Genomic DNA, 26,890 nt, shown 5'->3' on the forward strand with positions numbered 1-26,890 from the left:
TAATATATTATAAGTTCTAATATATTAATATATAATCATATTATTTAATTAGTATTGATCAAGAATTAATTTATAATTAATTAAGTGATCAAAAGGAACTAGTTAAATATGGACTCTTAGATATATGTGTGTAGTGGGCCAAGTTCATTTAGGTTGGGCTAAGTCTTCATGGATAGTCCATGGAGCTTTAACCCATGGATCCTAGGAAATGAAAGGTCATGGGTATTAGGGTTTAACCCTAATCCTCCACACTATATAAAGGGTCATATGGTTCATGAAATTAGGCTAGTGGCTAGTGTGGATACACTAAAGAGGGCAATAACCGATTTCATAAGTGTAAGCCAAGTATCCATATTCTCTAAAGTCTTCCAAGGTGTTTTGGTGATTTGTGATTCCACTTGAGGCTTCCACACTATTGGGGCTAAGCTCTTAAAGTTTGAAGACATCAAGCTACATCAAAAGGTAGATCATCTATCTAGAACTTTATAGTATAGGTGCTTCATAATATGCTAGTTAGGATTAAAGCCTTGGAAAGTTCTTATTTGCATGTATGATAGAGAAAACAAAGATCCAAGGTTTATAGGGTTGCATGTACACCATAGGAGTGTTAGAATGCTCAAAAACCCAAAAATAGCTTGACAAGGATTGAAACTTTATGACAATGAGGGGCTAAAGGAGTCCAGATCTGAGGTTGCAACCTCAGATCTGGACCCAAATCGAAGAACCACCACAAAACGCCAAAAAGTGTTGGATTAGTGTCTAAGTCCATAACTATAATTGGTATGTACTTGACCCGACTCGGCATGGTCCATTTGGGTTGCATGGCATCAGAACATTTGGATAGACCGTTTATGAGGAAAAGACATTTTGTGACATATTAATATATTATAAGTTCTAATATATTAATATGAAATCATGTTATTTAATTAGTATTGATCAAGAATTAATTTGGACTTAATTTAGTGATCAAAAAGAGACTAATTAAATATATGGGGATTGATTGTGTAAATCATTCATTCTTATATATGTGGGCTTATGATTCAAGATTCCTTTATGTTGGGTTTAACCCATGTGGTGATCCATGGATACTCCATGGAGGTTAAAACCCATGGAGCATAAGGAATGGGTAAAGTCATGAGTTACATGGTGTAACCCTAATAGCCACACTATATAAGAACCCCTTTAGTTCAAGAAATTGGCACTAGTGATACATATGTAAGAGGGATAGCCAATTTGAACATGTATGTCTTCTTCTCATGGTTATTCCAAGAGTTCATGATGTTGTGTGAACCATTTGAGGTGTCACACTTGGGGCACTAGGCTCTCAAGCTTCATGGAGTCAAGCAACAACAACAAGGTATGTATTCTATCTATTTTAGTTTCTAGTATCAATGTTTTGATATGCTAGTTAGGATAATACCTTGGATAATCATATTTGCATGTATAATAGAGAAAACATAGATCCAAGGTATTTAGGGTTGCATGTACACTTAGGAGTGTTAGAATGCTCAAAACCCAACAGTGGTATCAGAGCCTAGGCTTGTTTTCAATTATACTTTATGCAAATTACTGAAAAATGCTGAAAAAGTCGAATTTCGGGCATTTTGGGCACTGGACTCGCCGAGTCCACTGATGAACTCGCCGAGTCCATGAAGAAAATCATCCTACTCGGCGAGTAGGTTGATACACTCGACGAGTAGGAGCCCCAGACAGCATATTTTCGAGTTTTTTGGCTAGAAATGGACTAGAAACATTACCCTAAGATGTTTTTGAACTTATAAACTTGTTTTTGATGTGGTAATGTTCATACTAATCCAATTTCAAAGATAATTGTCAATAGATTCATGTTTTGTATTAGTTTAGTGATTAGGCTAATTACATGAAAAAGTTTGATTTGAATTATCTTGTTCTTATGAGTTGCTTAGATTAATAGAAAAGTTAATTGATTATGTGTTTTCAATCCATTTTAATCTAAGATTTGATTCTAAAATGTGTTTTTGTAACTTGTCCTCAAGTTATATGAAAAGTCACATTTAAGTTTCATAAAACTCATAAAAGTTGGCAATGGTTACAAAAATGAAGAGTCTTGTCCTCAAGTTATGGAGGTTCAAGAGTCACTTCATTAAGTAATAAAATGTGTAACCTTAATTAATTCCATAAGTTACAAAATAAAGAAAAGTTACATTCTTTTATTAGTTTAAAGTCTTCCATAACTTGTCCTCAAGTTATGGAACTTGAAGAGTTTTTTAATTAAAACTAATTTAAACACATAAGTTATGGAATTAATTAGTTTTGAATAGTTTCAAAACTTGCCCTCAAGTTTTGGAATTTGAAAAGTTTCACTTATGAATACTTTAATTCCAAGTTAGCCCTTAGAATTTTAAAAGTTAAAATTCAACCCTTATACTATTATTATAATTTTAATTATATATATATGTATAAGAAAAGTCAATCTTACCGTTAGTAGGCCTCATTCACGAAGCCGGTCTATAAGGGGGGTATAAGGTTACTGCCTATAAAATGGCAGTTTAATGGGTGTCCACTCTCACCCACCGCTTCCTTGACTGGTGGAGGGTCGTTAGCCAAACGGGTAGGACAAGGACTATAATTCTCCCTTCATTAAAAGTATTAATGATAAATACTAAGTAACTAAACGCTTATAAATTCCCAATATTAGTTACTTAGGAAAAATGTGAAATTGGTGTTATCCCATAAAATTACACTTTGTACCTTACCAAGTCGTTAGTGGAGCGTGTGTGGTTAACCGGCACACTAACATGGACTAGTAAGAGTGGCAAAGGGTAACTTGACTTTATTATAGATCGGTGGAGCGTGTGTGGTTAACCGGCACATCGATTAGGTAATATTGTTGAGGGTACCAAGTCAATTTGTATGGTTATTCACACCTTGTTTGTGATCCTCGGCATCCCAGTCACAAACTTGAGAGGGCACAATCGAGATTCAAACATGCCATTGAAAGTTCAATGTATCTCAAAAGATCTAGGAGTTTCAAATCCAATTAAAACTTAATTATATTTCGTTTTTCTATGGTGGAAATTGGTAAATCGTCATTTACCTACCTTTAACTATTTTATAACTTGGATTACGGCATCCCTCTTCCAGTTATAAATAGGTTATTGGGTCCTAGCCTTAATATTTCATATTGGGTGTTATATTAAGGACTTTAAATCAACTAACTTGAATATCTCCCAAAAGATGTCTAAGTTCAGACATCTATGATCTTCCCAAATCTCTTGAAACAAACTTTCCTAAATGAAGATGATGTCCCATGGAAATCATACCTCTTTCACCTCCTCCAATTATTCTCCCTAACCCACAAGTTCCTGAAAAGTTTAAGGTCACTCAAGCCCTATTGGCAAGCAAAGGTCTATGTGTGATCACATCTTGGAGATGTAGTCACATATTGACAAGCCGGGAGAGTTGGGTGTCAAAGTCTAGAGGAAGCTGATGATCAATCACTTTCTAAGTCACATAGTGAGTTCCTTTGGGACTCCTATGAAACAGACTATGACAAGACCCTTAATGATCTTATCTATTTGCTAAGATCAACTTCCTAAAACTTTATGGACATTGACAATGATGACGTTGGATATCCAGTAAAGCTCTCTCTTCCCAATGGAAAGGGATCGCCCATAGTCAACTCGGCTGACCAAATGGTAAAGAGAGAGGCTAAGTCTGAGATAGTCCTATTATCAAGGGTCCATTGCCAAAGAAAGGGGCATTAGTTGCGAAGCTGCCAAATTTACCTAAGGATGTTAAAGTCAATAAGTTTGACTCTACTTCAGGTAAAGTCCACTATCTAACTCTACTAAGTTTCTATTCTGAGATTCTTGATACATGATGTGACTGGGTCACATGTTGATGTTTTAAGAATCAAAGAAAAAAGTGAAGAAACTTAAAGAAAGATTATGTTGAATCTGATCGCGTAGATGGATTTCTATCGCATAGTTTGAAGATCGGATTCTTAAGCTACATCTTAGGAGTTATGATATATTGCATAGGATTAGATAACAACAAAGTTTTCATGTGCTTTTGCATTGTAAGGATAGTTTTTCCGCAAAGTTTTTTAAAATAAAAGGAAAAATGATGATTTTATTTATTTATTTTAAAATATCCTTACAATGGCATTTGAGGAAAAAATTGTTGCTTATAAGATTCCATTAAGAGCAAGAGTGGAAATATGAATTTGATTCTTTCATTTGTGGTAGTGTCTAAATTTACCAAATAAGGAAATATTCTCATCACCCAAGTTTCAATTGGACCGAAACTTGGAATCATGCAATTTGTAGAGCATGATGAATGAGAACCTTCAAGCATTGGAAAAATTAAGACTAACTACTTGTTCACATGGATGTGTGAGTCAAGTAACGGACTAAGGGATCGAGTACACATTCTTGTGCACTGATTAAGTCCACCACAAAAGATCGATAAGACTATTCGTCATGATTTACTAAAGTTTAGTAAATATGGTTATACTTACAGGCTTAAGTATAATTCTGAAGCATTGGAAAAAATTTCAGTGTATGGCGGAACGAATGAGAAGAATCAAATTAGGCAGAAGGATAAAAGTTTCTCAAATCTGAAAAGATGGTAGAGTACTTGAGTATCATGTTATATAATCATCTTAATGATTAAGAGACCTTATCACAATTCATCCTCTAAGTGCATTCTGGTAGCTAAGAAGAGGAGTTATGAATTGTTGAAGTGGTTAAATCAAGAAGATGAGTCATATTTCATTCCAAAACAATTCTTAGAGTCATACTCCAAGATTGTAACTTGAGTGACATGTCTTAAAGAAGGTTTAAAAACACTTGTCAAATGTAAGAGTAGAAGGTTTCTACTCTTGTACATTTGAAATTGGTAAGTTGTGATGTTTTTGGATAAAACAAAGACCAACTAAGGCCAATTGTGTGAAGTGTTTGTCTTGATTAGAATCCACACTATCTCTTGAATATTTGACAAGAGAGTCTTATATGTCAAGAGGACAGTGGGAGTCTTAAAAGGTCTTGAAAGTCTCAAGAACTAATCAAGAGTAAAACCTAAAGTTCTTCACTAGCACACGACTTGAGGTTTATAACCTATCGTGTTGACTATTTCTGTGTCCATTCCAATTATAGTTGGCTTTTCATATGAGTTCTTAGAGTTCTCAATTGGTTGCACAGCTACTTGGAAGCAATGGCAGGCCCTTGAGCTGCCAAATGGCAAGAATTTAAGATTGCACAAGTTTAATCCATATAAGTGTGGATTTGTCAGTAACCTTGTCTTGTGATTATGGTTTTGACAAAATTCATATGGATAGGAACTCATACACCATAAAATCTAAGTGTCATAAGGTTTCTCTCCGATTCATGAAAATGATGGTGAGGAAACACTTTCACTAAGTAGATTTTAGCTAGATAGCAATTGTGATATTTGCATTCTCAAAGTCGTTAGTGGAGCGTGTGTGGTTAACCAGCACACTAACATGGACTTGTGAGAAGTGGTAAAGGTCTAAACAATCGAGACTATGATTACGGCATCCCTTTTCATAGTTCTTAAAATTGTTTAGACACACCTGTGAGCTATCTAAGATAAGGTGTATGATATTGATAAAGTTTTATCAAAGCAATCTAGTATCAGAAATCTGAACTTTGGTAAGAAAGTCAATAAAGTATTGATTTCTAGAAGTCCAGCTGATTTCTGATTACATGTCAAAGCTAGTGGGAGCATAAGTGTTATGCTAATAATCATCATGTTAGTGGGAGCATGATAATTATGATAAAGGTTGCAAGTTAGCAATGTTAATTAAAGAAAACAAAAGTTTCAATTCGTGAGGCTGCAGGGGTTGAAAAAGTTGTTTTGCTATAATTAAGGGAGAGAAAATTATACTTCATTTCAATTCTAAAAGCTTAGATTGAGGTTTTAAGTCGTATTTAGTCAATGATATATATATGAATTTCATGTTGGAATGACTCAACATAAGGAAATTCTATATATGGGTCCATTATATGGGTCCTTTTCATAATCTGAATTATGAGAACTTGGCAAATAGAAATGGAAATGTTATAGCAAAAGACTGGTTTAGTCTTTATGTGAGACATCATGACTCGAGTCCCATATGCTTCGGATATAGGATCGATTACATGTGCTATATTTATCCTTTCTAAAATTTTCCAAATGCATGGGGCATTAAGAAGGGAAAAGGTCTAGAACTGGATATGACTAAAAGGATTAAGCAATTGTCGAGGACAATCTAAGGTTTACCAAAGATTGGTTGCTCAAGGACAGTTGGAAGTATAGTGATAATTCTGGAAGGACCATATTGACATAATCTGTAAGGAGGCAACTCTTGTTCAGAAGTGATAGTCAAAATGGAATATGGAAATGTTTCAAAGTTGGAAATTATCCAATCTGTGTAAGATTAGGAAACTTAATGCAAGAAGGATATTTCCAAGGAGCTGATCTCCTTTGGAATGCTCTGTAATGGTTGTTGTCAAGTCTTTCTGACTCTGTGCATAATCATTACAGGAGGATCAATGCATATAAGTTTAGAATCTAACAGATTTCAGTAAATGGCATGAATTTGGAATTCTTGCATTTGCAGTAAGGATTTGGGACTGTGAAAGAGGATCATTGGAGTTATGTTCAATTGATCTAATTCACAAAGTGAAGATCATAGACAAACATAGTATGCATACTTGGTGTATGGCATGACTAGTGTTTAGAAAACATAGTGTACATGCTTGGAGCATGGGACAACTATTGTTTTAAATTCAAGAATAAAGTTGATAGCTGAAACAGTATACAATGAATAATGTGTAATCATATGGTGATAAATAAAAGGTGTTTTATTTATGTTCATAGGTTTTGATACCATATTAGATTCTATTATTATTGTGTTTCATTTTGCATGTTTTGACTTCCAGAATAACTAGGTCGTTCTTCCGGATTGACTAAGTTATTCAAACTATCCACAGTCGGTCATATGTTGGAAGTAGATATGAATCAAGACTGTCATGGGTTGGCTTGTAGAGGTCTAAGATGTTGGACAAGGGGCTACAACACTCATGAGTGCTCATAAGTTCTGAGTATTGGATTCAACCCGCGCTCATTGGAATCACTTCATGGATTTTATCGCGAGTGATCATGAGACGATAATATCTTATATTCTTCAAACCTAGAGATATGAGTTGTTACTATGAGTTGGTTGTACATTGATTGCACGAAAACGCATTCGGTAACTCGGTGTTATAAAACGTGCCTTTGTGTATGATTCAACAAGTAGTAGAACAAGCCATATGAGTCGAAGTTTATCCATTCCTTTTACCTTCGGGATAAAAGCGATATCTGTGGGCCCTCGATGATTTGGTGATGACAAATGTAAGTGCTCGGCCGGGCCTGGACTGATTTGATTTGTTCAATTAGTCAATCGTCATAAATCGGAAATCGGGAAACAACAAATGGACAGAGAGAATGATTATAATCCATGTCTCAGTCCATATGATATCTAGAATGGAGGAATATATGATCCCTTATCTAATGGACAAGTCATTGACAAAGGTCAGAGTTCATCTACAAGGTCAGAGTTCGACAGCGGCTTTTGAGAGCTACGATTGCCAGTTGGTTCCTGAAGTCATACGCAATAATAGTTTTAGACTTATCCAAGTGGGAGACTGTTGGATTAGTGTCTAAGTCCATAACTATAATTGGTATGTACTTGACCCGACTCGGCATGGTCCATTTGGGTTGCATGGCATCAGAACATTTGGATAGACCGTTTATGAGGAAAAGACATTTTGTGACATATTAATATATTATAAGTTCTAATATATTAATATGAAATCATGTTATTTAATTAGTATTGATCAAGAATTAATTTGGACTTAATTTAGTGATCAAAAAGAGACTAATTAAATATATGGGGATTGATTGTGTAAATCATTCATTCTTATATATGTGAGCTTATGATCCAAGATTCCTTTATGTTGGGTTTAACCCATGTGGTGATCCATGGATACTCCATGGAGGTTAAAACCCATGGAGCATAAGGAATGGGTAAAGTCATGAGTTACATGGTGTAACCCTAATAGCCACACTATATAAGAACCCCTTTAGTTCAAGAAATTGGCACTAGTGATACATATGTAAGAGGGCTAGCCAATTTGAACATGTATGTCTTCTTCTCATGGTTATTCCAAGAGTTCATGATGTTGTGTGAACCATTTGAGGTGTCACACTTGGGGCACTAGGCTCACAAGCTTCATGGAGTCAAGCAACAACAACAAGGTATGTATTCTATCTATTTTAGTATCCTAGTATCAATGTTTTGATATGCTAGTTAGGATAATACCTTGGATAATCATATTTGCATGTATAATAGAGAAAACATAGATCCAAGGTATTTAGGGTTGCATGTACACTTAGGAGTGTTAGAATGCTCAAAACCCAACAAAAAGGGCTCTAAACCCATAAATGAAGAGATCTAGCCAAAGGAGAGTCAAGGTAACAACTTGTTACCTCCAAAACGATGCCAAGATAGAGAAGAATTCAGATCTACAACAACCCTTTGCTCCAAGCTTCTTGAACCCAAGCTCTTTACTCCAAGAATCTTCTTCCAAGCTAAGAAGCACACAAAAATAGAGGGCAAGCACAATTTAGGGTTTTTGAACTCGAGGGAGGCATTAAGAGAGGCTAAGGGGGGATAAGTGATCCTTAAATAGGGTGCAAAACCCCGAAAATTAGGGTTTCATCCTTCAGCTCCTACTCTTCGAGTTCCTTCTTGGACTCGGCGAGTAGGTCACTTAAACACGTGGACCAACCCGCTGCTACTCGATGAGTCAGGGCAACCAACTCGTCGAGTAGACCTTGAAATCAAATATTCTTATATAAATCAATACCTGAGAATCGGGACGTTACAGTACTAAGCTTAGAACACTCAAACAGACCCTTAACAATGCTAAAAGATAGTAGAAACAAGTCTGACTTCTGATTGAATTGAATGGCTTTACAAGATAGAAATTTCGGGTTGTCACAATCCACAATCTGGTTATTCACCAAATGGATGTGAAAACAACCTTTTTAAATGGTGATCTTGACGAGGAAGTTTACATGAAACAGCCTGAAGGTTTTATTATGCCCGGTAAAGAGCATATGGTTTGTCAAATCTTTGTATGGGCTGAAACAAGCGTCTAAACAATGGCATCAGAAATTTGATGAAGTTATTTTGTCCTCTGGTTTCAAGACAAACCAATGTGACAAATGTGTTTATAGTAGATTTGATGATGCTACTAAAGTTGGGGTGATCATTTGCTTATATGTAGATGACATGTTGATTTTTGGTACCGACCAAAATCAAGTAGATGAAACAAAGAAATTGTTATCATCTAAGTTTTCCATGAAAGATTTGGGAGAGGCTGATGTAATTCTTGGAATAAGAATTAAAAGGATGAACAAAGGTTTGGTGATGACTCAAAGTCATTATATTGAGAAAATTCTCAAGCGGTTTAATTTTACTGATTGTTCCCCTGTGAGTACTCCTATGGACCCAAGTGTGAAACTAATGCCAAATAATGGTGTTCCCATTTCACAATTGGAATACTCTAAGGCTATTGGTAGTTTGATGTATGCCATGACAAGTACCAGACCTGATATTGCTTTTGCTGTGGGTAAGTTGAGCAGGTACATTAGTAATCCTAGTGCTCAACATTGGCAAGCAGTGAATAGAGTGTTTAAGTATCTCAAAGGAACCATGAATTATGGTTTGAGTTACTTGGGGAGTCCTTCGGTTTTAGAAGGTCCTTCAGATGTAAATTGGATAACCAACATGGAGGACCATTCCTCAACTTCTGGTTGGGTATTCTTGCTTGGGGGAGGTGCCATTTCTTGGGCTTCCAAGAAGTAATCTTGCATTACAAACTCGACAATGGAATCTGAGTTTGTTGCGTTAGCAGCTGCTGGTAAAGAAGCAGAGTGGCTAAGGAATTTAGTCTATGAGATTCCTTTGTGGTCTAAACCGATAGCACCTATTTCTATCCTTTGTGATAGTGCAGCCGCTTTGGCTAAGGCATATAGCCAGATTTATAATGGCAAGTCTAGACACCTAGGTGTTAGACATAATATGATTAGAGAACTAATCATGAATGATGTTATTTCGGTTGAGTTTGTGAAAATCGCAACAAAATTTGGCAGATCACTTGACTAAAGGTTTGACAAGAGACTTAGTGCACAAGTCTGTAATCGGGATGTGATTAAAGTCCATTTAATTCTGTAATGATGAGACACCCAATTCCCTCTTAATATAATGTTAGGAGTTGAATTCAATGTGGAAAGCTCATACTTATAGATTGGAACACATGAAGTATTCATCCCAGGTATGTGTTCGGTTTTGCATGTTAGCCAGGTTGAAGTTTAACTTCTTAATAATTCCTTTGATAAATGTATGTGCAGATACATGGCAATGAGTTACCTATGTGATTGTGAAGTGTAGCCGCATTTCAAGAGGTTGTGGACACCTCTCCAAATTTTACTTATGGGTACATAGTGTGATGATTATGGTAAAACTAACGAAACTCGTTAGCTTTGGTAACCCTAAATCCTCATTAAAATCCGGATTACCCTGACTTGCTTCCAAAGGAATCCATAGCGGCCCAACCCTAATGAAACCCTAATATCGTTTATTATATAAACGACTCTTCTTTTCAGAAGATAGGGACGGCCTCAAGCTCTCGTTTTTCATCATACTTTCACAGAATCCTCTAGCATATTGTCATGCGATTTCTGTGCCTAGAATCGTAAGTGTCCACTTGGATTATCCTAGGCTGAATTTCCTGTAACCCAGGCATAGGGTAGAAATATCAGTTCGGAAAGTGATATCACGATCCAAGTTGGTATCCAGATCTCCACCACAAACCCTAAATTTCCCTACACTATTCACACGGGTTTTGGGGAATTTAAACTGTTGATCTTGAATACTGTCTTTGTTACAACAAATAAACTAAGAGGAGTTTCATAATACATCTTGATATCATCAACAACTTACTCCTATAAATGAATATCACAACTTTTGATTTCACATTTGGCTATGTCAAATACTTGAAGTAATTCTTAGTGTGACAAAAATTGAAAGAATCTTGAAAATTTTAAAATACCATTAGTTTGGTTGCAATGCAGAATTGACGATGCAAAATCAGTAAAACATTAAGAAGAATGTTGCAAGTTTCATGATCTCAAACAAAAAAGATTCTTTGGTTAACAGTTTGACAGCAATAGGTGTTGATGTAATTTCTGTATCATTTATGCGTTTGATAGCTCTTCTTGGTTACTAGATTAGATAAACTAAAAAATTGAAGTTTTACAGCAAGAAACAATATAATATCAAAGCAAAAGGGATTTTTGAACAAATGTAGATAAGACGCAGGAAGCATAACAAGGGGATAATATGGAAGGTGGAGTATGTGTAGGGACAGGAGGGGCATATTTGGATCACAAATAGCAAATATAACTTGAGAAAATTTAGTATAGGCCTGCTAGTTTCAAATTTGGGCTGTAGCCCTCCGATTTCTCCATAGTCCATATAGTTCAATTTCCAAAATCCAAACCAAACGAATGTGAAATCGATCGTATCTTCCGCCCTCATCGTCGCTCGCTGCCTCGCTGGAGTCTGGACGCGTGCGGCCTGCTGGTCTCGCCAAATCGCCATTCATCGGAAATCAGCTGTCACCGGAAGTCACTCAAATCAGGTATGTAAGGTCATTCTTTCTTCTCTTCCGGTTCTCTTTTACGCTGTAGTCCTGTAGTTGAGTTGTTGTGATTTGGGAATCAATAATTAATTCAACAATCAGGTATTTTCATACACTACCAAGACCCCCAAAAACTTGAAATTTACGCCATTTCTCCTGTAGGTATGCTCCTGTTCTCTCAAGTCTCAATTTCTGGGATTAGGAATTAGGACTGCCAAAATCAAAATGCTCCTGACTTGTTGACTTGTTGTGATTTGGGAATCAATAATCAATTCAATGTTAATTGTTTATTGTTAGTTTGTTACTTTGTTGCAGATTTTAGATTAGGACATTAGGTATTGTTTTCACTTTTGATTTTAATTTTCAGTTTTTAGACACTGTTATTTGTTATTTGTTTTTACACTGTTATTTTGATTTCAATGAGTTATTATGTTATTGCAGATTTTTGTTATTTGTTATTGCTTTTACACACTGTTGAAATGAATCAATCGTTCCTTTTTCTATGTGTTTTTGGTGTTTATTTGTTGAAAACAATTTTGTTTTTTTATGTAAGAACATCAAAGTTTGATGTTCAAGCATTCGTCTAGATAAACCCGAGAACATCAGAGAAAACTTATTCTCATCATCTCCTTGTTTTCTTTTCATCTTTTTGTAGGAAAATGGCTGAAACTAAGTAATGATGATTCAACAATACACTTCAATATTCACACCTCTTGATGAGTAGTATGGTAAGTTATTTCTCCACAAAACATTCATCTTCTCATTTTTATGCATGTGATTGTGCTCCTTTTGCAACTTATAGTATCATGATAACTCTTGTAAATCTTTTTCAGAAGCCAAGAGAGCAACCAAAGGTTCCTTGCCAAATGGAAGCAGAGGTTGATAGAATCAGCAACTTACCAGGACACATCATAGACAAAATCTTGTCTCTTTTAACCCTCCGTGATGCAGTAAGAACAAGCATATTATCAAGCAAATGGAGATACAAATGGGTAAATCTCACAAGTCTTGTATTCGATAATCAATCTGTTCTAGTCTCATCTCAAGATCCAACAATTATAAAAAACAAAATGGTTAAAATTGTGGATCATGTTTTATTACTTCACAATGGGTTAATCCACAAATTCAAGCTTTCACATCGAGACCTTCAAGGTGTTTGTGACATTGATAGATGGATTCTGTTTCTTTCACGAGGTTCAGTCAAAGAATTTATACTTGAGATTTGGAAAGGTCAACGTTACAAGCTACCATCTTCTCTATACTTGTGTGACAAGTTATCTCATTTAGAGCTTTTTAACTGTTTGTTAAAACCTCCATTGGGGTTTAATGGGTTTAAGATCTTGACTAGTCTTGATCTTCAACACATTACAATGGATCAAGATGTTTTTGAGGATTTGATACATTGGTGTCCGTTGCTTGAGAGGTTGACTTTGATGAACTTTGAAGGATTTGCAAATCTTAAAATTCATGCTCCTAAACTTACGTTTTTTGACATTGGAGGTGTTTTTGAAGATGTTGTGTTTGAGAACACTTTTCATCTTTCTACTGTTTCTATTGGGTTGTATGTCAATATTGGCAATGATCATGAGTTGACTCTAGGCACTACGAGCAAGTTGACCAAGTTTTTTGCTTCGTTGCCAAGTATTCAAAGACTCGAAGTTCAAAGTTTCTTTTTAAAGGTAAAAAACCATCAAGGCCATGTTTGTCTATATTTGTTACACAGGATAAGACACAACACAACAGGTTGTACTATATTTTTACAGGGACTGATTTCAACGAGACAAAAATTGTACTTTTTTGTCTCACCCAAAAAGCGTGAGACCCAGTCTCACCTTTTTGGAAAAGTTGCAAATTTTTTTCTTGTGGGATAAAAAATTGCAACTTTTGTCTCATTGACATTAGTTTCAGACTTTCGGTCTAATGCATGACAAACGCAGTACAGCCTGTTTTGTATGTCTTGTATAACAAATGGGACCTTATTACAATACTAATTGGGGTATTTTCGTCTATTTGGTTGCATGTTTATAGTTTTTGGCAGTTGATATGGTGCCAAGGAGGTTGCCTACTCCATGTATGGAACTGAATTACCTTTCATTACGTATAAATTTCAATGACATGGACGAGTGTCTTGCAGCCCTTTGCATTCTAAGGAGTTCACCCAACCTTCTAGAACTCGAGATGTTGGTGAGTTTCTTTCAATCCAGTGCATGTCAAACACAGTATAAGTATAAGTCTGTTATATGTTGTCATGTGAGTTCAGTGTATGTCAAACACAGTACAAGTGATTTATGTGTAAGAAATTTTTATTATGGTGTAGGCACGACCGGATGAACAGGCTGCTCCAAGGGCAGTTGCAAAGAACTTAGTGGAAGAAGACTTCCAGAATTGTTTTTTTAGCCAATTGCGGTTTGTGAAAATTGCTGGGATTTTGGGGGTGGCTCGAGAGCTGAATTTTATTAACTTTTTGCTTGCGAATACGCCTGTACTTGAAAGAATGACTGTGAAGCCTGCTTCTCAAGAATGTGGTTGGGACCTCCTCAAAGAATTGCTAAGGTTTAGGCGATCTTCTGTGCATGCTGAAATCATTTACCTCGATCCATGATCCATGATTCACTTTAAAGTTTAAATCATCAGTGTTTTCATGCTTTTTAGTTTTAATGCTTGACCAACACTTGTGTTTTTTTTTTAAGTATGTTAACCCGAAAGAATCTGTTAACTTTGCTACAAAGACTTATTTTGTGCCACGTTTCTTATATTCCTTCCACCGTTTTATTAGGTTTGTTAACATATGCATGGTGAAGTACATTTGTAGGCGATTCAGTTAACTTTTTTTCATTGGTTTAAAAAATGAGCATATTTCAAAATATGCAAGTCTTAAATTAAGATTTGCATAATTGGACCTAACGACCTATGTTGCAATATAGTTATAGTCTCATGATGTAGTTTTGTTGTAGCTATTTTTGATTTATTGTCTAGGTCTTTATTAGTTTTTTTTTTTTTTTTTTTTTTTTTAAATGAAAATTTGTTGGTTTAAAATAAAGTAACTAAATTAAGAAAATTGTAAAGTTAGGTTATAATTTAATAATTTATCCAAGTATAATGTAATGAGAGTAAGCTACGGTTTTGGTCCATGTGGTATACATATTTCTATTGGTTTGGTTATATTTTGGAAATTTGACACCGGTGATACTTATAGTTAGCAAATCCATCATAGTAGGCCCTTTAAGCTTACCCTGTTATATTTTGGAAATTTGACACCGAGGGAAGGACCTGTTATATTTTGGAAATTTGACACCGAGGGAAGGACCAAATATAATGGATTTATCTAGAACTGTAAATGAACCGAACGTTAAATATGTTCAATTGTTTTTATATTATATTATTATATTATATGTTCGATTGTGTTTGTTTATCTTCGTTCGTTTATATTCGTTTAACATGTTCACGAATATAAACAAATAAACATGAACAATATAATTAGTTAAACGAACGGAAAAAAAAAAAAAAAAACTTGTTCTGTTAGTTCCTTTATTTTTTATTCGGTTAATTTAAAGAAACGAACATGACGAAGCCATTGTTTGTATTGGTTTACATCAACCCAAGATTTAACTACAATAACAGTAATGTCAAAATTTTAAAATTAGAACGAAATGTGTAGAAATGTTTATATACCATAGTAACAAAAACTGTAACGAAATGTGCCTGCCCGGTAACGAAGAAGGGGCATTCTGGACAAACACAACTACGTTATCCTGTAGTACGCTATCCACCCTCATAAACTCTTCAACCAAATCTTCATCCCCAAATCCAGAAGGACCAAGAGAACGAAAATGGCGATGTCCATCTCTTCGCTCACCTCATCCTTCTCTTCTTTGTCTTTCTCCTCACAAGTTTCTCAAAAACCCTACTCCATCTCTCTCGCTCCCTCCTCAAAGTCACTTCGCTTATCTCAATTTTCCACAAACAAACCCCAATCTCTTACCGTACTTGCCACTGTCGCCGCTGAGCCTCTCACCGGAGATTTGGAGACTACGAACATCGAGAAGTACGTCAAATCGAGACTCCCCGGTGGCTTCGCTGCCCAGACGCTGATTGGCACCGGTCGCCGGAAATGTGCCATTGCGCGGGTTGTCATTCAGGAAGGAACTGGAAAATTCATAATCAATTACCGTGATGCACAGGTAGCTCCATATTATCCACTTAGTTATACTTCCTGCGTCTTATCTACATTTGTTAGAAAAACCCTTATGCTGTGATTTGGTTTCCTACTGTAACACTTGGATTTTTTAGTTTATCTAGCATCCAAGTAGAGCTATCAAACGCAGAATTGATACAGAATCCAAAATTTTCGATAAAATTTTGCAATTACCTCAAAACCTATAACAAATACTTCAAGTGGTATGATATTGCTGTCAAATTGTTACCCAAATAATCTTTTTTTGTATGAGATCATGAAACTTGCAACATTCTTCTTAAGGTTTTACTCATTTAGCATCATCATTTCATCATTGCAACAAATTTAAAGGTATTTTAAATTAGACCAGATTCTTTCAGTTCTTGTCTCACTGAAGAATCACTTCAAGTATTTGACATAACCAAATGTGACATCAAAGTAGGAGTAAGTTGTTGATGATAACAAAGACTGTGCAGTTTAAATTCCCAAAACCAGTGGGAATCATTGCTTAAGATTGGGCATTCAATTATTATACAGGAATATCTTCAAGGGAATCCTTTGTGGCTTCAATACATCAAAGTGCCTTTAGCAACATTGGGATACGAGACGAGTTATGATGTGTTTGTGAAGGCACATGGAGGTGGTCTATCCGGGCAGGCACAAGCAATCTCTCTGGGCATTGCCCGGGCACTCCTGAAAGTGAGTGAGGACCACAGAAAGCCTCTGAGGAAGGAAGGTCTGCTTACTAGAGATGCAAGAAGAGTTGAAAGGAAGAAAGCTGGTCTCCATAAAGCACGAAAAGCCCCACAATTCTCCAAACGTTGAGGGGCGTTTTCGACATTTATTTCATGTAAAATCTTTTGTTGCATTCAAGCATTTTGGTTCTTGTCAAATACTGGTTTGTACTTTGTAGGGTAGTTTTGTTATAAAATGTTACTTCCTATCAATTTAAAACCATGGCTAGAGTTATTGATCAAACTTGCTGATTTTCTATCAAATCAATGTGAGGGTTTTAAGCATGTGCTTTGTGGCGAGATGGATCATTTCTGTAATTTTGTCTTGAATGCAAGGACCATTTCTGTAATTTTGGCTTACTTCTTTATTTTATTTCTTTGGTTTTAATGGCAGAACGTTCGTTTCTTTGATTTATGTTTTTCCTATCTTCATTTAGGAGGTTAATTAGATGAATTTGATGTCAATTTTAATTTTCAGAAATTTGGCTACCTATCAAATGTAGCTCCCTCTATATAAAACTATTTTGTAAGATCTTTCTAGGCATCTTAAAATTAATAAACACATTCCCCTTTGGATTATTTGAACAATTCATTATTATTTCTTTGGTTTTGTGACAAATTTTCAACTATTGGATTTTATTTCGAGAAGCATGTCAAACTCAACTTCGGATACCATGAAGTTTTGGAAATTATAATAGTAATCGCCAAACACTTTCGATGAAATGAGTATTAAAAAACAAAAATTGAGTTTTAATATAAAATTGAAAACATAAACCGGAAATATCATTTCCTTTTTTAGAACCTTATCTTGTCAATTGGCATTAAATTACAAGTTTTATCTAATTCGTACATCCACATCGTTAATTATTCAATCACACTATATTGCAATTGGTCAAAAACTAAGAAACTGTAGAAAAAGTATTAAGTCGACGTTTGTAGTGTGTACAAAGTTTCAAAACTCTTTTCTAATTGAATTGAAGGCATTCTCCTTCGACCTTCACGTGGAACAATACTTTCTATTGAGTTTATTAAGAAGTAAGCACATCTTATTTCTATAACCAATAACCACAGCTCCATAAATGTGAAACTCTCGTCCAAGAATCATTGATTATCCATCTATTATTTATTCTTATTTTCATAAGTGGCTAGTTTGGCATGAAATATCAATCCACTTGCCACTTACTTAAGGAAAGAGAATAACAACCACTTATTATACAATGCTTGAGTTCAACCGTGAAAAGATTTTTATAGTACATCAGTGTCTCGAGTGGGCTCGAGCAAAGTGAACATATCAATTTTGGTAAAATGGTTTATACTCAAGTTTGTTTTCTCTTTTCTTACACTTTATTTTCTACATTATTGCTTGCCTTTTTGTTTGAGAAAATTAATTGTATACTACTTTGTTTTTACAAACCGAAAAAGTGTCATTTAGAGCCTTCTTCCACCCCAAAAGTCTTCTAACAAGTGTTTATCTGATTGTAACAACCATAATTTGAAATAACATTTAAACGTGTCTTTAAAGATTAAACACATATTTGATTAAAAACAAAAATCCCAATTCATCATAAGCTTTTAAAACAGTTTTTTGTTTAAAGGAATACAAGGTAATAACACAATTAAGATAAGAGACAATTATTTTTCAAAATAAGTGTAAGTTATCTCAAGCCCAAAACATATGGTCTTTATTGTGTATATGTGTGTGTGTGACTATCTCCTCTTCTCAACCCGCTCTAGTGCACTTGAGTACATGCAAAAATAGTATGTTAGGTCGAGTTCTAATCCTACAAAATTACACATGAGTTAGAATCTCAAAAAATAATATATAGACCAACACCCATTTGTATATTATAAAATAAATTGTTGTTCATCTCAAAACTCTTTTAAACTCTTTAGGAATAACGTTTCCTAAAATAAAAATACATTGACATAAAACTTGCATTCAAAAGTTAACATTGTATATAATGATGCAATGCATGAGATTCTCTTGCCGAATCCCAAGCCTTATATGTACTCTTCTCTATTTCCTTCATCTCTTAAAGGACTAATTAGTTATCCTCTCTCCAAAGTTTAATGGTTAAGTAAGAACGTATCTAAGTTAGAACCTAGCATCCTTATACACTTTATAGCTCAAAACTTGTTGTATCATGTGAACCATCATGCACCATACAAGGGTTAGCAATAGAAACAAGTGGGGGGGTTAGCAATAGAAACAGGGGCGGAGCTTCAACATTTGATTTGGGGGGAGGGGGGGTGGGCATAGCCAAAATTTTATATTTTTCGACATAATATGTATAAAATTAAAGTATAGGGGCTATTTCTAACAAAAAAAAATCAAGGGGGGGGGGGTATCTATGAAAACGTCAACAAAAATGGAAAGTTGATATTCCAACGTCAACAAAGCATTGTCCTTGTAACATGCCTTTTCTCGTTAGTTTTTTCCTTTATTCCTTTAACCTAGAAAAAAAAAACACAATATTTTATATTTTTATCATTTTTAACATTATATTTATGACTATATATTTTGTCAACAATCAATACAAAATATTTTGACACATATTATTTAATAAGAGGCATTTTACTAATGTAACTTTCATTAAAGTATTTTACAATTACATGATAAATCAAAATGTTGTATTTTCCAAAAAAAATATAGTATTTTCTGAAAAGTTTATATTCAAGGAGAGTTATACTTTAGTTAAGCACATAAGAATTTATTTTGTTGCAAACATGATATACAATTAGCTTTTCTTTTATTATAGAACAAATTATTATTGTTTTAGTCTAGCAAAAACAAAATAAATGGTGTTCTCTGTTTGATAGTTGTTGATTGTATCTGATACACTAAAAACATATTAGATGTTATATGACTATATCAAATGCTTCTAATTATGATATCAAACTGCTTGAATCTGACGAAGTCAAATCCAACTTTTTATCAGAATCACTAAAAGACATATTAAAAATCCTCTAATTATATATTATTTGTATATATGTTCTAGCTAGATTGATGCGGACCACAAAATAAAATAAAATTTCAATATAAGCTAGGACTTGGTCCAAGTAGGGGCACATTACAATTTAGACTCTTATGTTTTACTCATATACTAATATGTGAACCATAAATAGACACTGAAATTCCAAAGCAAACATAGGTAAGTAGTCTATAAATAAACAATTATTGTTGTATGTTTGGCTCAATTTCTTAACGATATGAATTAGTTAGGTCAATAGGTCTTCACCATTTGTTTCTTTTTATTGGGCACCTAAAGAGAGCGAAAGCCCAAATATTCTAAAAATGTTTACAAAATATTTTGTTTTTAAAAATGGGTTAATATTTAATATCATTAACTAGGAATCCAATTTTTATTTTATTATTTTTTCTAGGCCAGTTAAACTTTCTTAAGAGGTTTAAACACTTAAATATTAATTTTATTTGATTATTATGAATTTGTTTGATTTATTTTTATCAAAAAAATAAAAAAAATAAATGACATATAAAAAAAATGATAAATCGAATTATGGGAGCAGTTTATATAAAACCCTCCTTAAAGCTCACATGAGAACGTTAATCACAATGTAATAACAATATTTTAAACGTGTCATGATTTGAACCATTGATTTCTTATACAAATTTTTTCCCCTTAACTATTAGCTCCCATCACAAAACATATATATGAGATAACTATAAAACTTGATTACTCTTCAACGATGTTATCTAGAACTCCTTAACATAATAATATAACCGGTATTAGCAATAAAAATAAAATAAAGAATAATGAAAAACTTGATTATTATTAGTGAAATCGAGTTTTCAAAATCCGTAATTTACTACGAATTTCAAAATACTTTTAACCTTCAAAACTCAACCGAGACTAAAAGAAGGCAAAATACCAATTTTGCGGCAAATTTGATGAAATAAAATCAAACTTTGACCAAAAAAAAAAAATTGAGATTTATTCAAGAATGTTGGTCCAATCATCGTGAATATATGTTGCCAAAATGATAAAGTAAGTAACATGCAACTTGTTAGAATTTTGTCATCATATGGTGAAGACTAAGTTTTATTAACGACGCGATGGGGAACGAATCCATAAAAAAGTACTAAACCAGACACAAACCAATACATAGTCACACTAAAGAAAAATCAAAGGCTTTCGTCAAGCAAAAGCTATCTCAACAAGGAATCACTTCCAAAAAATGTTCAAGTATATATGTTTGTTATAATGATAAGTCTGGATACCTTTTTGGGTTAATGACACAAAATGGTTTTATAAATAATTTTTATTTTTATTTTACTTTGTTAAATTATTTACTTTTTATTGTATTTAATTGGTACACACACAAGATCAATGGATAACTACCGAAGGATAGAACTAAAGATTTATTTATTATTTTTTATTGTTATTTTTTTTTATCAAAATACAAATTTTAAGCCAATTTTCACATGTACAATTTTTAAACCATTAACTTTTTTTTTCTTCGAAAACTCTCAATTTTTTTTTTTTTTTGAAAATAACATCTTATATTTGATTTTTTTTAGAAATTTAATTTTAGTTTTCATGTTTCTATAGATAAACATTTTTAATCGTACAAGTGATATGATCCATAATAATCTTGTTATTTTCTTTGAAACTCAATTTTATTTCTTTTTTAACCAGTTTTTTTATTTGTACTTATAATTTTCATGTTCTTATTATTGGTATTTATAATAGTCTTAATGGTTTTTAGCATTAAATTCTAAATGAAACATTTCATTTGTTCGAAACAAAGAGAAAAACTATTATATATAATATTTGTTGGAAAAATACATACCAAAATATATTTCAAGGATGATCGGAGATTGTAGCAGGTATATACAACAATCTAAATTGACTTGATATCTTTTAGATTGTTTTAAGAACCAAAGAGAAAGACAACTTCAAACATCAATCTATGTTTGGAATCTAATCTAATCGTTCATGTTATCTATGTTGGAAACATTAGACTAGACATTTGTTTTCAACTGCTAGACAGCTACTGTCTTTAAGCATCATGCAATTTTGCCAACGATAATTGGAAACAACATTTAAAAAAAAACAAATGTTTCATGATGGTTTTTCGAGAAAATAAGTTGAGGTTTTTTCCGTTTTTTTTTTCATTTTTTTTTCTAAAATAGAAGATTAATGGTAAATCTGTTAAAATGACCAAATTTAAAAAATGTAAGATGTTTTCTTAGTGGAAAAATAAATTAAGATTTAATGCGAAAAACCTAATATATATGACTTTTTATGATATTAACCCAAATAATATATATATATATATATATATATATATATATATATATAGTTAAATAAAAAACATTATATTAATAAAAAACATTATATTTAATGCCAAACCCCCCACATTAAACACAACACCTTGAAAAAACTAAAATATATTATAGACATTTTATAGAAGTAAATTTTAAGAGAACAAGGTTAAACATTTTATAAAAAGAAAGGAATTTAATTGACATAGTATTAATAAAATATTTTTTCTTGGACTCTAAATGAATATAAAATAGTTTTTTAATTTTCTTATTTAACACTATTTTTTTTATAAGGAAATAAGAAAACCAGTTGGGTTAGAAATCAAACAAACCATCCGATTTATTTGATCATTTGATGTGGTGACTCTCTCTAGTCTCTACTTATTACGCGATCACAACTTTCACAACTCACAACTTCGACGTCTCCACTCTCCAATGGGGGTCTACCACACTCATCTAAACCTATAAAAGAAGTGCCGAAATTCATCCCCACTTCCCCAAATCTTCTTCCACCTCCTACACCTTTTCCTAATCACTACACACATTGCCTCTTTTGTTTCTCAAACAATCCAATCGCAAGATGTAAAACAGAAGCAACAGCTTCCCTTAAATCTCTCTGGCTTCTTGCTTCCATACCAAGCTCTCTCCCCTCCCCTTCTGCACGAAAATTGACTTGGTCGTTGTAAAAAACTATATTTTACATAGACATGGATCCGTACGATAGCGATTACTGCGATGATGGCGACTATTGCGATGAGGACGATTACTGTGACTTTGATGACCATGATGATTGTGATCGTCGTGCAGATGTTGCTTTAACGAGCCGCACTGGTTCGTCTTGTAAGGTAATCAAGCAGCTAATGTTTCTCTTATGTTTATTATAATATTTGTGAAGATTCTTTTCATTCAATGGAAATTAAAAACGAAAACAAAGGTTTTATTTCAGCGTTCTTTTCTAATCCCCTGTTTTTGTGAAACCTAAGAATCAAAGTTTAGGGTTTGTCGTTTGTACCCTTTAACGTTTTGTGATTCTGGTTGGAATTGCTTCATTAAACCTATGAAATTTTGATTCTTTTTGAAAAAATGTAACGAAGATCATTCATACGTTTTGCAATCTGTGTACATAGATCAACTTTCTCCCAAGAAAAGCAGTCAACTTTTGAATAATCGTGTTCTATCTAATACTTCTAAAGTTTAAAAATTGAGCCAAAAAAGTTTAGTTTGTGAACTCCATCATATTTCCATAAACATATTGATTAGCTTAAGTTTAAGGCAGTTATCAATCTCTAAAACCACAAAAAGTTTGATCATTTTCAATATGAAGAAGTTGATCATAGTATCTGTTCTATTATAAATTTAAATGTAGTTCTTCTTTTTGACCAACATGTAGGTTATCACAAAAGAGTGTGTATCGACTGCACAGGTAAGGCATGTTATCTATGTCATTTTAAAATTGGCTACACATGGTGGTTTTTAGTAATTTTGTGATTCTGTTGTTTACATTGTGTAGAGGGAAGATCTACAAAGAGTAATGGACTTGTTATCTTTAAGGGAACATCAAGCAAGGACTCTACTTATACATCATAGATGGGATGTTGATAAAGTCTTTCAAGTGCTTGTAGAAAATGGAAAAGATAGGCTTTATACTGAAGCATGTGTAATGGTACCCAATGATTCCAATGTTTCTTCAAAGCATCGATCTTCCATTGTACTTTGTGAAATATGCTTGGAGGAAGTCCCCTTCTATAAAATGACTACAATGGATTGTGGCCATTATTTTTGCAACACTTGTAAGTACAAATTTTCTTTCCCAAAAGAATTTAATAGGGACAAAACTTAAGTAATGTACTTTACATTTTCTTTTTAAGGTTGGACAGAGCATTTTGTTGTGAAGATAAACGAGGGGCAAAGTAGGCGAATTAGTTGCATGGCTTCTAGATGCAGTGTGGTTTGTGATGAGGATAAAATCAGAAATTATGTGAGCAAAAAGGATCCTAATTTGGCTGAAAAGTTTGAAAGATACCTTTTGGAGTCATATATTGAAGATAACAAAAGGGTAAAATGGTGTCCGAGTGTCCCACATTGTGGAAATGCCATTCGTGTTGAAGATGATGAGTATTGTGAGGTTGAATGTGCTTGTGGTGTTCAGTTTTGTTTTAGTTGTTCTTCAGAAGCACATTCTCCATGTTCATGTCAAATGTGGGAACTTTGGTCAAAAAAATGTCAAGATGAGTCAGAGACATGTAATTGGATCACAGTTAATACAAAAACTTGTCCAAAATGTCATAAACCAGTTGAAAAAAATGGTGGATGCAACCTTGTTCGATGTATATGTGGTCAACCATTTTGGTTAGAATCTTTTCCTTTTTTTTTCTTTTTAACATTAAAACCCTAAATAAAAAAAGTAACAAGAGAAGCTTGATTTTGATTTTGTAGTTGGTTATGTGGTGGAGCAACGGGTATACAACACACATGGGATAGTATAGCTAACCACACATGTGGAAGGTTCAATGAAGAACAAATAGCAAACACAAAACGTGCAAAAATAGAAATCGTGCGTTATTCTCATTATCATAGTCGATTCAAAGCACATACGGATTCCTTAAAGGCTGAAATCATTATGAAGGAAAAGTTAGAGAGGAAAATAGTGAAAATGGAAGCCAGGGAATTGGAAATAAAGGATTATGATTGGGTGAGAAATGGGGCTAAAAGGCTGTTTAGATCAAGGCGGATTCTTTCTTATTCGTATCCGTTTGCGTTTTACATGTTTAGTGACATGTTTCTTAGCGATGAAATGACAAATTTGGAAAAGAATATTAAACAGAACTTGTTTGAAGATCAGCAGCAGCAACTTGAAGGGCATGTTGAGAAATTATCACATTTTTTGGAACAAGAGTTTGAGGAGTTTTCCGAGGACAAAGTTATGGATTCGAGAATGCGGATTATTGCGCTTTCCAAGGTTACTGATGCCCTTTGCAAGAATTTGTGAGTACATCTGTCTACTATCTACTGTCTACTGATGTGAATCAGATAAAAATTACAATTTTTGTCCCCCCTCCCCCTAAAAAAAAGGTAGAATAAGGTGGAGCATGGACTCACTCTCGATCTCTCGCGTGCGCAAAAGACATAAATGCCCATGTCGTCCTCATCATCGAAATAGCCATAGAAAGATTGTCTGGTTTTGTCCAGTCCTGTCATCTTGTAACAAATGCAGCGTCCCGCTGCATTTGTTAATAAAGACCCGAGTGGACAGGACAAAACCAGACAAGTTTTCTACGGCTATTTCGATGAGGAGGATGACAGGGGCATTTACGTCTTTTGCGTACACAAGAGATCGAGAGTGAGTCCATGCTCCACCTTGTTCTACCTTTTTTTTTTTGGGGGGGGGGGGGGGACAAAAATTGTAATTTTTGTCTCATTGTCATGTGTTAGTCCGGTGCGTGTCAAACACAGTATAACCTGATCTGTCATGTTTTGACTTTTGGTTTGTTGACTTTAGGTATGACTGCATTGACAATGAGATACTGCTTCATCTGAGAACAACGATCAACATAGCGCCTTATAGATCGATGGGTGCAGATAAGGCTGTGGAGCTTGATAAATGACTTGATATTACTTCATCCAAACTTTTTGTTCATAACTACTTGGAAGCTAATTTTAGGAGAATAAGGTTATATTTTTTACAAGTTATATTCTTTATCGCTCATATGATCATGACTGCATACAGTTATTTAAGATGTTATATGGTTTTGAATCTGGTTTTGCTTCAATTATATAAGATGAATGAAGATAGGGTATATCAATTTATATCGTAAGCTTTTATATGACGATTTATATTTGGGTCCCCTGCAATATCTGTTTGTGGTTATGACATGCATAGAGGAATAAAATGAACTTTATAATTTATATATATATCCCTTTCCTATCAGAATATATATTTCAATAAAAAAAACATGTAGAGGTTAGAATCTTTCATTCTATTTATCTACAACAATTATAGAAATTATACACGGTTTTTTGTATGCATTTATAGTGGTTTAAACAATGTTCGTAGAAGAATATAGAATTAAAAAATATATATATAATCTTCTTCATGCTTTTATAGTATGAAGAAAATACAAAACTTCTTTGTTCGTTGAAGTATGAAAAAGTTGAGGTGGTTGAACATCTTATAAGTGCGAAAATATGAAACTTTTTTTTTACACCTTTAGATATGAGAAATTAGATTTTTTTTTTTTGGCACTTTTAGCACTTATTCGACAAAACTAAAACTAGCTAGCAGTGGAAAACCGGTAGCTGATAGTTGGAAGCTGAAGTTTTTATTTTTATATTCGTGTTCGATAAAAATAATTGGAAGCTTTTAAAACATGCAAAACTATATAAAATATGATTTATCTAAACATGCCATTGATTTAAAAAAAATAATTAAGTACATTCATAAATTTATGTATAACTTTTTTGTTAAAATATACTTGAAGTCTTCAAGTAAAATTTGAATTTGGAGTTTTATATTTTAAAAAGAAGTCAAAAATTATAAAAAGAAACTTAAACTCTTTTAAGCATGAATAAGTTTAAACTTCTAAGGTATTTAAATGTGAACAAAGATACAAATATATAATATATATCGTATATTAGAAAAAAAAATCATAAACACGATGATTCCATAAAAAGAGTTCTTAAAGTTATATTTTACAATTGTTATTTAGGAAGAGAAGTTACATGACTTTAAAAAAATAATTGTAAAAACAATGAAGTAATTTTGTTTTTTCATCGTACTAAAATATTTCAACAATTCAGATGTTCAACAACTATAAATTACTAACAAAATTTCCAGTGTAAAACTTGTTAACGCTGTTGAAAAATAAATTGTAATGTTTTAGAGATGAGAAATTAAATATCCTTCTACATTTTATTCTTATTTATCCTCCAACCATCCAACCATATTAAATGATGACAA

The 26,890-nt window shown here is 33.5% G+C and overlaps 4 protein-coding genes across 9 annotated transcripts in view; all 4 read left to right on the forward strand.

The window, feature by feature from the left end:
* LOC145121055 (F-box/FBD/LRR-repeat protein At1g13570-like) overlaps positions 1-14,491 on the forward strand; it is an 83,556-nt gene extending 69,065 nt beyond the window's left edge. The window contains exons 1-6 of one of the 6 annotated variants that reach the window (XM_079056834.1): positions 11,513-11,738; positions 11,841-11,900; positions 12,394-12,466; positions 12,572-13,417; positions 13,767-13,922; positions 14,056-14,491. In XM_079056834.1, coding sequence (XP_078912960.1) covers positions 12,455-12,466; positions 12,572-13,417; positions 13,767-13,922; positions 14,056-14,340 — 1,299 coding nt within the window. In that variant the 5' untranslated portion in view covers positions 11,513-11,738; positions 11,841-11,900; positions 12,394-12,454 and the 3' untranslated portion in view covers positions 14,341-14,491. Of the gene's footprint in view, positions 1-11,511; positions 11,748-11,840; positions 11,901-12,393; positions 12,467-12,571; positions 13,418-13,766; positions 13,923-14,055 lie in introns of those variants that run through there. The other 5 variants (XM_079056837.1, XM_079056835.1, XM_079056833.1 and 2 more) reach the window with 5 other exon arrangements.
* LOC145122508 (secreted RxLR effector protein 161-like) lies at positions 9,446-10,473 on the forward strand. Its single transcript, XM_079058103.1, has 3 exons — positions 9,446-9,853; positions 10,308-10,370; positions 10,447-10,473. Exons 1-3 carry the CDS (start codon positions 9,446-9,448, stop codon positions 10,471-10,473), a joined length of 498 nt encoding a protein of 165 aa, XP_078914229.1.
* Positions 14,492-15,448: 957 nt separating the features above from the next.
* Positions 15,449-16,996, forward strand: RPS9 (ribosomal protein S9). The gene is made up of 2 exons (XM_079056475.1): positions 15,449-15,919; positions 16,450-16,996. The coding sequence occupies exons 1-2, from the start codon at positions 15,569-15,571 to the stop codon at positions 16,735-16,737; spliced, it is 639 nt and encodes a 212-aa protein (XP_078912601.1). The 5' UTR covers positions 15,449-15,568; the 3' UTR covers positions 16,738-16,996.
* A 5,310-nt stretch (positions 16,997-22,306) lies between these two features.
* LOC145120966 (putative E3 ubiquitin-protein ligase ARI2) lies at positions 22,307-25,760 on the forward strand. The gene is made up of 6 exons (XM_079056751.1): positions 22,307-22,778; positions 23,324-23,356; positions 23,444-23,723; positions 23,802-24,282; positions 24,370-24,918; positions 25,433-25,760. The coding sequence occupies exons 1-6, from the start codon at positions 22,641-22,643 to the stop codon at positions 25,536-25,538; spliced, it is 1,587 nt and encodes a 528-aa protein (XP_078912877.1). The 5' UTR covers positions 22,307-22,640; the 3' UTR covers positions 25,539-25,760.
* Positions 25,761-26,890: the final 1,130 nt, after the last annotated feature.

Source organism: Lactuca virosa, chromosome 6 (genome assembly GCF_052849685.1).
Source record: "Lactuca virosa cultivar CGN04683 chromosome 6, Lactuca_virosa_CGN04683_v6, whole genome shotgun sequence".
In the NCBI taxonomy this organism is placed as follows: domain Eukaryota; kingdom Viridiplantae; phylum Streptophyta; class Magnoliopsida; order Asterales; family Asteraceae; genus Lactuca; species Lactuca virosa.

Bases quoted from the DNA above. Each gene is read 5' to 3' on its own strand.
- LOC145122508 (XM_079058103.1), top strand. From the start codon at position 9,446: ATGAACAAAGGTTTGGTGATGACTCAAAGTCATTATATTGAGAAAATT. The intron at 9,854-10,307 runs GTATTCTTGCTT...ATATAATGTTAG, and splicing joins ATTCCTCAACTTCTGGTTGG to GAGTTGAATTCAATGTGGAA. The intron at 10,371-10,446 runs GTATGTGTTCGG...ATGTATGTGCAG, and splicing joins ACATGAAGTATTCATCCCAG to ATACATGGCAATGAGTTACC.
- RPS9 (XM_079056475.1), top strand. From the start codon at position 15,569: ATGGCGATGTCCATCTCTTCGCTCACCTCATCCTTCTCTTCTTTGTCT. The intron at 15,920-16,449 runs GTAGCTCCATAT...ATTATTATACAG, and splicing joins TCAATTACCGTGATGCACAG to GAATATCTTCAAGGGAATCC.
- LOC145120966 (XM_079056751.1), top strand. From the start codon at position 22,641: ATGGATCCGTACGATAGCGATTACTGCGATGATGGCGACTATTGCGAT. The intron at 23,357-23,443 runs GTAAGGCATGTT...TACATTGTGTAG, and splicing joins AGTGTGTATCGACTGCACAG to AGGGAAGATCTACAAAGAGT. The intron at 24,919-25,432 runs GTGAGTACATCT...TGTTGACTTTAG, and splicing joins GATGCCCTTTGCAAGAATTT to GTATGACTGCATTGACAATG.